Source organism: Symphalangus syndactylus, chromosome 3 (genome assembly GCF_028878055.3).
Source record: "Symphalangus syndactylus isolate Jambi chromosome 3, NHGRI_mSymSyn1-v2.1_pri, whole genome shotgun sequence".
In the NCBI taxonomy this organism is placed as follows: Eukaryota; Metazoa; Chordata; class Mammalia; order Primates; family Hylobatidae; genus Symphalangus; species Symphalangus syndactylus.
Genome location: NC_072425.2, coordinates 125,011,691 through 125,023,309, shown reverse-complemented (window position 1 = coordinate 125,023,309; position 11,619 = coordinate 125,011,691). Strand labels below are relative to the sequence as shown.

Sequence of the window (11,619 nt, the reverse complement as noted above, 5' to 3'; positions counted from 1 at the left end):
CTGTTGCTGTTTTTGTTTTTTCAAGTATTCACCCTTTTATGCTTCCTGAGGAACTTTAGAATCACTTGTATTATTTCAAGTTAAATTTCTATTGGAATATTTGAACTACATTAATGTCAGAAGCTAATTCATAAAGAAGCAAAGGGTAACGATCATATGGTATGTATCAAAGTGTTACAGTTATCCCTATCAGAAATTTCTTGCTAAACTGGGTGTTTTTGTTTGTTACTATTTTTAGAAAGCTCTTCATTTCATAGTTTTAACTGGTTATTGCTGTTATGTAGGGATGGTCTTGCTTTATTAATACAAAATTTTTATGGAGACACATAAAGAGAAAAGTGCACCACTGTAAATTCATGCCCTTCAGTGAATTTTCTTTAAGTAAATACATCCACATAGTCACTTTGAACATTACCAGTACCCTAGAGTAGTCATTATTGTGACTTCTAGCACTAGAGATTAATTTAGCTTTGTTTTCCTTAACGATATCAGTGGATACATGGAGTATTCTGTGAGAAACACTCATGTTTTGTATAATTCAGCTCAGTCATGCTCAATGCTGTGTATATATTCATTGTATTATATTACAGTTAATCCATTTTATAGATAGTAAAAGTTATTATGAACAGACTGCTGTGAATGTTCTTGCACATTTTTTTGTGAATGCATTACACATCTCAGTTGGATAGATACTTAGGAATAGGGTTGCTGGAACACAGTTGCATATATTCAGACATTCAAATTTTTTCATTTTCCAGAATGGTTAACAATTTATGCTACACTCAACAGTATAATAAGTTCTCAATACTCTGTGTTATTTCTGATGTTAGATATTTTCATTTAGCCATTTTAGTGGTGTGTATTGGTATATGTTGTGGTTTTAATTTGGTGTTGGTTTTTTTTTTTTTTTTTTTTTTTTTTAATGAAGTTGAACACCTTTTCAAATACTATTTGGGTATCTTTTGTGGACAGTCCAAGGTTTTTGCCCATTTTAGTATTGGGTGTCTGCCTTTTTCTTACTGATTTTTACGTGTTCTTTCTGTATTCTGGATACAGGTCCTTTTTCGGATGGATATTAGGTGTCTGAGTATTTTCCCTTGTTCTTCTTCTAAAAGCTTTATGGTTCAACCTATTTCATTTTGATTTGACCACCTATCTGGAATTGATTTTCCACATTGATATACAATTAACCCACAATATTTATTACCAAAGATTATCCTTTCCCAACTACATAGCACAATTACTTTTCTCATAAACTGGTAAATGTATAGGTTTGTTTCTGAACTCTATTCTGTTCCATTGGTCTGCTTTCTTTAAGATGTGCTAATAACACACTGTCTTAATTACTGTTGGAAATCTTTTTTTTTTTTTTTTTTTGAGACAGTCTCACTCTGTCACCCAGGCTGGAGGGTATTGGTGTCATCTCTGGTGACTGTAACCTCCGCCTCCCAGGTTCAAGCGATTCTTCCTGAGCCTCCCGAGTAGCCGGGATTACAGTTGTGTGCCACCACACCCAGTTAATTTTTGTATTTTTAGTAGAGACAGGGTTTCACCATATTGTCCAGGCTGGTCTTGAACTCCTGACCTCAGGTGATCCACCCACCTCAGCCTCCCAAGGTGCTGGGATTACAGGCGTGAGCTACCGTGCCAGTCCCAAAATCTTCTATATTTTAGTTGCTATTTATTTTCTATACTGAGTGAAGTCTGTTAGTACTAATGGATTTACCAGTGCTACTTTTTAATTTGTGAAGTATTATCTGTAAATAATTATTCCAATTTTATTTATTTTTACTATACTGATATTAGCACTTCCAGTGCAACTAATAATGATCAAAGTCTGCTTCATTGTCTTGTTCCCCATTTTAATGGCAATGTTAAGTATAATGTTGGCTTTTGTTTGTAGAGTTTTACGATTTTACTTCAGAAGTACCTGTTCAACTTAATTGCCACGTTTAAGCATCAATTAAAATATTTTCATTGAACTCCTGAATTTATTTTTATATTAGTGATTATTTTAAGTAAATTTGCTTTGTGAACATTTTATTTAAATGTTTTTGGTTTTTGAGACAAGGTCTTGCTATATTGCCCAGGCTAGAGTGCAGTGGCTGTTAATGGGCACAGTCATAGCCCACTATAGCCTTGAACTACTGGGCTCAAAGGATCCTCCTGCCTCAACTTCCTGAGTAGCTGGGACTACAAGTGCACACCAACACACCCAGTGAAAAGTTTACTTTTAATGAGATTGGTTTCAAACTTATGCCAGTTTTTAAAATGAATTTTAAACCTTTCCGTCTTTTTCTAGTTTATTTGAATATTGGGGATAATAAATAGTACCAGTGCTAAAGTGTGAAGTTTAAATTGTACGATATACGTAAAAGCACTTAGATTAATGCCTAGAATGTAATAAGCACTTTAAGAACTAGTTGCTGTTATAGCTGATGCTGTTTTTTATTTCTTTTTTCTGCAATAGTTTATTTAGAATGGGAAATAACTGTTCCTTGAGACTAAATCACTACTAAATTATCTAGGCCTGGAGCCTTTTGCTTAAGCAGTTTTCCATTTTTTTTTCTCCTAAATTTCTTCCTGGCTGATTTATTATCTATTCAAGCTTTGACCTTTTTTTTCTGAGTCAAATATCACATTTTTTCTAAATTTTGCTTTTGTTCTCTAAGATGCAATTAATTTTTTTCTGTCAAAAACACTTCTTAGATTCAACAGTTGTATAGGAGTCTATTCTTTGTGCTTCCTACTTTCTCAGGGTCCTTTTTACATGTTTATTTGACTTAAATTGAATAAACAGTTATCTGATTTTTTTTTTCCCCTTCTTAAACCATGTAAGCATTTAAGGCTATGAATTTGCTTCTGATGTCAACTTTCAGCAAAATTTGGAAGATGGGTAAGTACTTTAATATTCATACATATTTACAATAAATGATACCAGGCTCTTTTTTGCCTAAAATTTTTATTATTGTGGTCAGGATAAGTTGCAGGTTTTGTAAATGTTGCACGGGAGCTTAGAAATAGGTATTGTTGGCTGTGCATGGTGGCTCACACCTGTAATCCCAGCACTTTGGGAGGCCAAGGCAAGCCAGATCACTTGAGCCCAGGAGTTTGAGACCAGCCTGGGCAACATGATAAAACCTCATCTCTACAAAAAATTAGCAGGGCATGGTAGTATGCACCTGTGGTCCTAGCTACCAGCGAGGCTGAGGTGGGTGTATCACTTGAGCCCAGGAAGTCAAGGCTGCAGTGAGATGAGACCATACCACTGCACTACAACCTGGGCAACAGAGCAAGACCCTATCTCAAAAAAAAAAAAGAAATAGGTATTATTTATAAAGGTAAAATTTGATATGTATTCAGTCTTACAATATTTGAATCCTGTCTTGGCTTTAATACTTTTTTCACAAATGTTTAATCCATGAAACATTATCTTGGTCATAGCTTTGGCTTTTTTTCCTGCATGGTCTACAACCATCATTAAAAGTTGTTCTTTTCCCATTCTAACAGTTTCTGCCTTCTCATAATTTATGATACATGCAACCTTTTTTACTTTTTTTTTTTGAGACAGAGTTTAGCTCTTGTTGCCCAGGCTGGAGTGCAGTGGCATGATCTCAGCTCACTGCAACCTCCACCTCCCTGGCCCAAACGATTCTCCTGCCTCAGCCTCCCACGTAGCTGGGATTACAGGTATGCACCACTACACCTGGCTAATTTTGTAATTTTAGTAGAGATGGGGTTTCTCCATGTTGGCCAAGCTGATCTTCGAACTCCTGACCTCAGATCCACCAGCCTCGGCCTCCCAAAATGCTGGGATTACAGGCGTGAGCCACCACGCCCAACCTCTTTTTACTTTATAATTGGATTTTTAAGCTTTTGTCTTATAGTAACTTAAGATATGGAACTGTAACCATAACAGGTCCATTGCCCATTGTGCATGACAAGTCAGTATGTAAGACCCTGGGCTGCATCAAAGAAACATGTTTAATTGCAGGGCCACCAAATGAGGAGACTGGAGGAAACTTCAAATCTCTCCCTGAGGGTTTAGGAAGTGGGCCAAGGTGCAGCCTGTTTAGTGCCTAGTTATAACTATATTTCTGTCCAGGACCCAGCATGCAATTCTTGTAAGTCCCGTGAGGGCAGTATCAGAACTTGTCCTACTGGCGTTTACCTTTACTTAGCAGATAAAGATACATGTTACCGATATTTCACCATGTAAAGGCTAAGGGGAACCAGGAGCTAGGTGTAAAATACAAGAAAAAAAGGAAAATACAAGGGAAAAAGGAAACAACACATTTTAGAATACTTCACTGAAGGTAAGTAGCGCATCCAAAGGTCGGTGATCTAGAAAACATTTGAAAAGTGCTCTGACAATTCTGGGGAAAAAATGGAAAGGAAGAGAGAAAAAATAGAGAACCAGAAAGTAAATGGTATTTCTTTTCTTTTCTTTGTTTAAGAGACAAGGTCTCCCTCTGTCCCCCAGTACAGCGGCAGGATCATTTCACTGTAACCTTGAAGTTCCCCTTGGCCCTCTGAAGGTTCGCTGGAAAATAAAGTTGTTTGCAAAAGGCAGATTAATTGGAGAAAAGGAATATACATTTATTTAATGTTGTATACATGGGGGCCTTCAAAGACCTGACCCCGCCCCTGGTGAGGTGTAGAAACTTTTTTTTTTTTTTTTTTTTTTTTGAAACAGAGTCTCACTCTGCCCAGGCTGGAGTGCAATGGTGTGATCTTGGCTCACTGCAACCTCTGCCTCCTGGGTTGAAGCAATTCTTCCACCTCAGCCTCTTGAGTTGCTGGGACTACAGGCATGCGCCACCACGACCGGCTAATTTTTGTATTTATAGTAGAGACAGGGTTTCACAATGTTGGCCAGACTGCTGTCGAACTTCTTACCTCAGGTGATCTGCCCATCTGGGCCTCTCAAAAGTGCCAGGATTACAGACATGAGCCACTGTGTCCAGCCGGGTGTAGGAACTTTATACCATCTTCAGGTTATAGAAGTAATGTGAGCTCCCAGCATGGGCGAAAACATGTTATTTAGGTAAATCAGGTTTTAGTGGCAACACAGGTTACGGGGAGGGAAAGGAGACCTGGCTAGGAAAGATGTTCTTGTTAGAAGCTTTCTGAGAGAATGGATGTTAAAGGTTTAAAACCTTTAAAGGAGTCAGACAGGCTCTCATTTAACCTTTTCTAGAATCCAGACAAGGGAAGTCCTGGCTGCATTAATGGAGATTCTCCATAGATGCAAATTTCTTCCACAAAAGACAGCTCTGCAGCGCCACTTCTGTTTGCTGGCCCTCTGATAGCCATCTCAAAGTATGTCAGATAAATATAATTTGAGGTAAAATATTTTTATTTCCTTCAACCACTACCTTTCCTTCTTCCCCAGCCAGTCCTTAAGCAGTCATTTAAAAAATTAGAAACTTTCACCTAACTGAATTCTTAATTCTTCATTCCATGGGCTTGCCTAAACCTTTGTCATTTTTGGAGGAAACATCAGAGTACTTTATTTTCTAAACTCTTCCGTGTTTGAGACACACCTTTTAGTATCTTATTTTGTTTCATTAAAAAGTTAAGATGTTCTGTCACTTGTTTTCTTGGATTGAATGTAAAAGAAATAACTACGGCTACCTATTTTTCTAACTAGATGTTAGAGGAATTTAATACATTTTCTCCAGAATGTCTTAGTATGATTTTCTGCTAATTAATTTTGCCAATAAAATATGCTCTTTAAGGCCGGGCATGGTGGCTCATGCCTGTAATTCCAGTACTTTGGGAGGCCGAGGCAGAAGGATCACCTGAAGTCAGGAGTTCGAGACCAGCCTGGCCTACATGGCAAAACTCTTTACTGAAAATAAAAACATTAGCTAGGTGTGGTGGCACATGCCTGTATACTCAGGAGGCTGAGGCACAAGAATCGCTTGAACCTGGGGAGCGGAGGTTGCAGTGAGCCAAGATCGTGGCACTGCATTCCAGCCTGAGCTACGGAGCGAAACTCTGTCTCAAAAAAGAAAAAAAAATAATGCTCTTTAAAATCTTCCCCCTTAGGACTTAAAAATCTGAGTTTTTCTATTTATGTTTTCTCTTACATTAAATTATTGCTTCAGAGTATCTTTTTTTTTTTTTTTAAAGAAACACCATTTAAGCTGGGCATGGTAGCATGTGCCTGTAGTCCTAACTACTCAGGAGGCTGAGGCAGGCGGAGTGGATCACTTGAGAACCCAGGAGTTCAAGGTTACAGTGACCTATGGTCATGCCACTGCGCTCCAGCCTAGGCGACAGAGCAATACCTTACCTCTTTCAAACAAACAAGCAAAAAAACCTACTTACTTGTTGAGTCTCTTCCATTTTTTCCCAGCATTGTCAGTCAGAGCACTTCTCAGATGTTTTCCAGATCAATGACCTTTGGATGCAATGTTAGTTTCTGCTTATCGTCAATGAAGTATTCTCATGTTTTGGGTCTCCTTTTCTCCTCTATCTTATCCAGCTCCTGGTTCAGTTATAAGTTTTTGTAAGTCGGGGCAGATAATTATTGAAAGGCATTTAACTAAAGCATAGTAAGTTACGAACATGGGCTCTGGAGCTTGACTAACTTGGAGTTTAATCCTAACCAGCTTTTTGCCCTTGGAATGTATTTAGCTACTCTATGCCTCAATTTCCTCATTTTATAAAAGGGATAATAATGGTACCCACTCTTAGAAGTTTTTGTGATGATTAAATGAGTTTATACATATAAAGCACATAACAAGCCTCAAAAGTTGGTGATAATTACAGATGTTTTTGAAAATACTCTTCTTCCAGGGAGGCGCGGTGGCTCACGCCTGTAATCCCAGCACTTTGGGAGGCCGAGGCGGGCAGATCACAAGGTCAGGAGATCGAGACCATCCTGGCTAACGCAGTGAAACCCCATCTCTACTAAAAATACAAAAAATTAGCTGGGCGTAGTGGCAGGCGCCTGTAGTCCCAGCTACTCGGGAGGCTGAGCCAGGAGAATGGCGTGAACCTGGGAGGCGGAGCTTGCAGTGAGCAGATAACGTGCCACTGCACTCCAGCCTGGGCAATAGAGCAAGACTCCGTCCCAAAAAAAAAAAAAACTCTTCCTCTGAATGTTAAGAGCAATCTATTTTTCCCATATATTGTCATTTTGCTCCTTCAAAGGATCTACAATACATTATTTGCCAACAGATAATGTGTACACAATGACCTTTACTGCCCCCTCCTCTTCCTGAGGGGGTTTTCCCTCTTCAGAGCTGCAGTTGAGGGTAGTGTGCATAGCCCCTGCCTGTAGCGTTTTAATAAATAAATAATTTTTTCCCAGATAAAATGCAATGCAAGATACTTGTGCTACAGTCTGTCCTGCTTAAGAACAGGCATTGTGGTGTATTGGAAGTGGTGATCTGTTCCCTTTTTTATAAATCCATTCAGCTTATCAGTTTCTACCTCCTTTCCCACTCTCTATGCTGCTATAGTAATTCAGAGCCCAAACTCCAGGATTTTCTGCTTGACCTCCCCCAACCCTGAATGTTGAGGTTATAAGAAATTGCCCCCACTCTAGACCCTGAGGACATGGGCTTCTGTCTTGTTTCTAGTACTGCTGCACACACTGTGGTTTGAGTGATGATATTATATGAAGCACTGCTAGTTTGTCCAGAATAGCCAACTCTTACTGTAAAGAGAATTTACTGTAATTTACTAAATGTAAATTACCTACAGAGAACATTCACTTGACCTTTAACAATCCTCAAAAATATAACTGTGTTCTCACAAATGGAAACTCCTAGCTACTTACTTATGTAAGTCACTAATATTACACATTGATATTTCTACTATATTTCGATAAGTATAGACTCAGAATGCAAAAATGTATCAAACTTTTCAAGGTTACCAAGCAAAAAGCAGAAGAAATTTATTTTTAATTTCAAAATGTTTTGGGACTTCATCATTTTGATTTTTAAAAGTTAACATAGAAAATAATAAAAAATGAAACAGTTTATGTGAATATAAGCTGACCCACAGTAGTCACACTGATTACAGCAGGCCTTCTGGTCACATAGGATTGTCTCCTTAAATAGCAGAGGTTGTCTACAGCTTCTGAATTAGCATGGCAGAAGCACCTCCTCCTCCATTGCAAATACTGGCAAGACCGTATTCTCCTTGCTTCAAGGCATGAGTCAAATGACCGACAATCCTGGCTCCAGACATCCTAAAATTAAGAAAGCATTTACTTCTTTAATGAAGTACAGAATTTATGACTAACCAAAATGTTTCTATTCCAATTTAACTTCTTGAGAACCTTACTAGCCCACTACTACTTGCTGAATTAACTACTACTATTCTAAAACAAACTTGGAGGACTTGTTTCAGGAAGGGTCACAGATCTTAGATCTTTTTTTGAGATGGAGTCTCGCTCTGTCACCAGGCTGGAGTGCAATGGCACAATCTCAGCTCACTGCAACATCCACCTCCCAGGTTCAAGCGATTCTCCTGCCTCAGCCTCCCAAGTAGCTGGGACTACAGGCGTGCGCCACCACACCTGGCTAATTTTTGTATTTTTAGTAGAGACAGGGTTTCGCCATGTTGGCCAGGACAGCCTCGATCTCTTGACCTCGTGATCTGTTTGCCTCAGCCTCCCAAAGTGCTAGGATTACAGGCGTGAGCCACCATGCCTGGCCAGGTCACAGATCTTTTAAAGTACAGAACAGTATAGTGGATAGAAGAGTAGAGTATAATGGAAGAGGGTTGTGGGATAAACTACATATTGGGGGACAGGTGCACTGAAATCAGCCCCCACCACTATAAATTCATCCATGTAACCAAAACCCACAGTACCCTATAGCTAATTAAATAAATAGGAGAAAAGGGGGGGGAAGTCTAAATGTACACTTTTTCTTCCTCAGCATAAAACATTATTAGGTTTCAAGTAACAGATGTGACAGGTCTCTGTTCAGTATTGGATACCATCTATCAGAGATGGTTTTTGCCTTATGAGAGATGGGTAGGAAGGAAAACTTAAGAGCAATAGGAATTATGAAGCAGTTTTAGGTTTAGCTAGAAACACAAAGGCAGCTATTAACCTAGATATAGTTATTATTTTTACCTACCCAATTGGATGTCCCAGAGAAACAGCTCCTCCATTGATATTCACTTTTTGGGGATCAATCTCCAACATTTTAATGTTTGCTAGTACAACCAGACTAAAGGCTTCATTCACTTCCCACAATGCAATATCTTCTTTTTTCAATCCCACATCTTTAAGAACCTTAAATTTTTTAAAAGACATGATGTTCAAATAATTAGCAATCACAACTTAGTCATGATTTCCTTTAAATACTACAATTTGATGTAAGTTATTTAAATATGAAAGTTCTTGGTTTCAGATAGAAGGATCTCTATTTTCAGATTTTTTTTTTTTTTTCCGATGGAGTCTTGCTCTATCTATCTCCCAGGCTGGAGTGCAATGGCGCCATCTTGGCTCACTACAACCCCTGCTTCCCGGGTTCAAGCAATTCTCCTGTCTCAGCCTCCTGAGTAGCTGGGATTACAGATGCCCACCACCATGCCCAGCTAATTTTTTGTATTTTTAGTAGAGATAGGGTTTCACCATGTTGGCCAGGCTGGTCTCAAACTCCTGACCTCAGGTGATCCGCTCACTTCAGCCTCCCAAAGTGCTGGGATTACAGGCGTGAGCCACTGTGCCCAGCCTATTTTCAGATTTTTAGTTGCTCATCCTATTCCATTATATCAAAGAATTTTGTTTGCATTATGTCTGTTTTGACACAGGGGACAGAAAATTTGATTTTCTTTCCACAGATATTTGAAAAGGTGCATTTTCTATTTAGGGGCACATAATGCTTGATATATTCTTAAGCTCTGCTTTACTGATTGTGTGTTGCTTGGTTCTATATTCTTTTTTGTTGTTGATTTGTTTTGAGACAGGGTCTTGCTCTGTCACCCAGGCTGAAGTGGAATGGCACAGTCATGGCCCACTGCAGCCTTGACCTCCCAGGCTCAAGCGATCTGCCTGCCTCGGCCTCCCAAAGCGCTGGGATTACAGGCGAGAGCCACTGCACCCAGCCAGTTCTATGTTCTTGACTGTTAATGAAAGAGGTATATTAGTTTCTACTATTAGTAATATTAATGCATCCCCTGCAGTTTCTGCTTTATAAATGTTACTGTAGGGTTATCTAGGCCACAGATATTTACATCTGTTGCAGTTTCATTGTAAGTCATTTATTTAAAATCTTACACTATATGATCTGTTTTGTTTTGGTAGTTCCTCAGCTATGCAGGAAGGTGTATTTGTGCCAATGATTATCCCTATGCTAATACTTTTTAAAACACTACTAGTGAGTGCCCTTTTTCTTTACAGAAGAAATTTGTTGTGAGCGATAATAAAATTAACATGGAACTCTTCCTCCACCTTCCTCTCGTCTACTAGTGGACTGAGGTAGCTTTCTAGCCTCTACAGCTCAAACAGCTTCCACTGTTCCAACAACACAAAACAAAATATGGTACCCATATATAGCCACATCTGTAGCTCTCAGAAGTTATTCTACCTTCAGAATCCAGAATTGTTTATTACCCTTGCTTTCCAACGTGATGCACTCACTTTCAGAAGCTGTGTGTTCCTGTCATTTTCTGAGATCTGCCAGCTCTGAGCAGATCATCACTCCACTGGCCCCTTGTTTCTGATCCTTCTCTATTCTTGTTTCCTACTGATTCTGCAGTTTTTTTTCATTGCGGGGGTTTGGGGGCAGTGGGGAGAATCTGATTTTACTAAAATTCTGCAATTTTTTTTTTATGTGGGTGCTTACATAAGTTTACTGTCAGGGTGAGGCCCTCTCAAAAGGAAATATTTACTTAAGATTTCTAAGAACCCTGAACCCCTAAAACTTTCTTTTCCTGTGACTGCTTAGCAATTTCCCACTGAGACTTGAATAGCCCTTACTGACAATTTGGAATATGTAGGTTTTCTGTCTCTAGTTTTACTATTTACTCTGAAGACCTGCTGCCAGCTGTTCCCTTTCAGAATGGAGTCCTCTCCTGGGGAGTGACTAGTTGCTTTCCATTCTAGATCTGGAACCACCAGCCAGCATTCCCTCCCCTTTGTGGTTACACCAGGTGTGTGAGTTCTGTATGATACTTACAAGTAATTCAGATGTGTAGTTTTACCTTTTCTACCGAAGATGTAGTTTGTGAGCTGTTCTTTATTTATTTTTTTGTTTGTTATCCTTGTTGCTCTTACTCGTTACAGGAGAAGACATGGGAAGATTTGAAACCAAGCTATCTCTCTGCTTTGGCAGATAAACAACATTTAAAATCTTAAAAACTGCAACCTTGGTATAAGCAAACCAGAAGTTGGCATAATGGAGTATCGTCCCTCACTTTGTTCTCACCATAGATGCAGCATATACAGGAGCAATTGGAAAATCAATAGGTTCTACAGCAGCGTCAGCAAATGCTGTTTAAAAAAGGGGGGGGGGTTGTTAAAATCTTTTTTTACTGTATAGAATATGCAAAAGCCAAGTTTAGCCCATTAAATGCACATTTCCTAACCCCTTTAATATATGTAAATATATTTCTTCCTTTTCTAGGATTCTACACTTTATAAAA

The 11,619-nt window shown here is 38.9% G+C and overlaps 1 protein-coding gene across 10 annotated transcripts in view; it reads right to left on the bottom strand.

The window, feature by feature from the left end:
- Nucleotides 1–4,291: 4,291 nt before the first annotated feature.
- ACAT1 (acetyl-CoA acetyltransferase 1) overlaps nt 4,292–11,619 on the bottom strand; it is a 32,800-nt gene continuing 25,472 nt past the window's right edge. For 7 of the 10 annotated variants that reach the window (XM_055272996.2, XM_063636484.1, XM_055272997.2 and 4 more), the window contains 3 exons: nt 11,403–11,467; nt 9,108–9,265; nt 7,879–8,209 (listed from right to left, as the gene is read on the bottom strand). In XM_055272996.2, coding sequence (XP_055128971.2) covers nt 8,089–8,209; nt 9,108–9,265; nt 11,403–11,467 — 344 coding nt within the window. In that variant the 3' untranslated portion in view covers nt 7,879–8,088. Of the gene's footprint in view, nt 4,544–6,204; nt 6,497–7,878; nt 8,231–9,107; nt 9,266–11,402; nt 11,468–11,619 lie in introns of those variants that run through there. The other 3 variants (XR_010120094.1, XM_063636481.1, XM_055272995.2) reach the window with 3 other exon arrangements.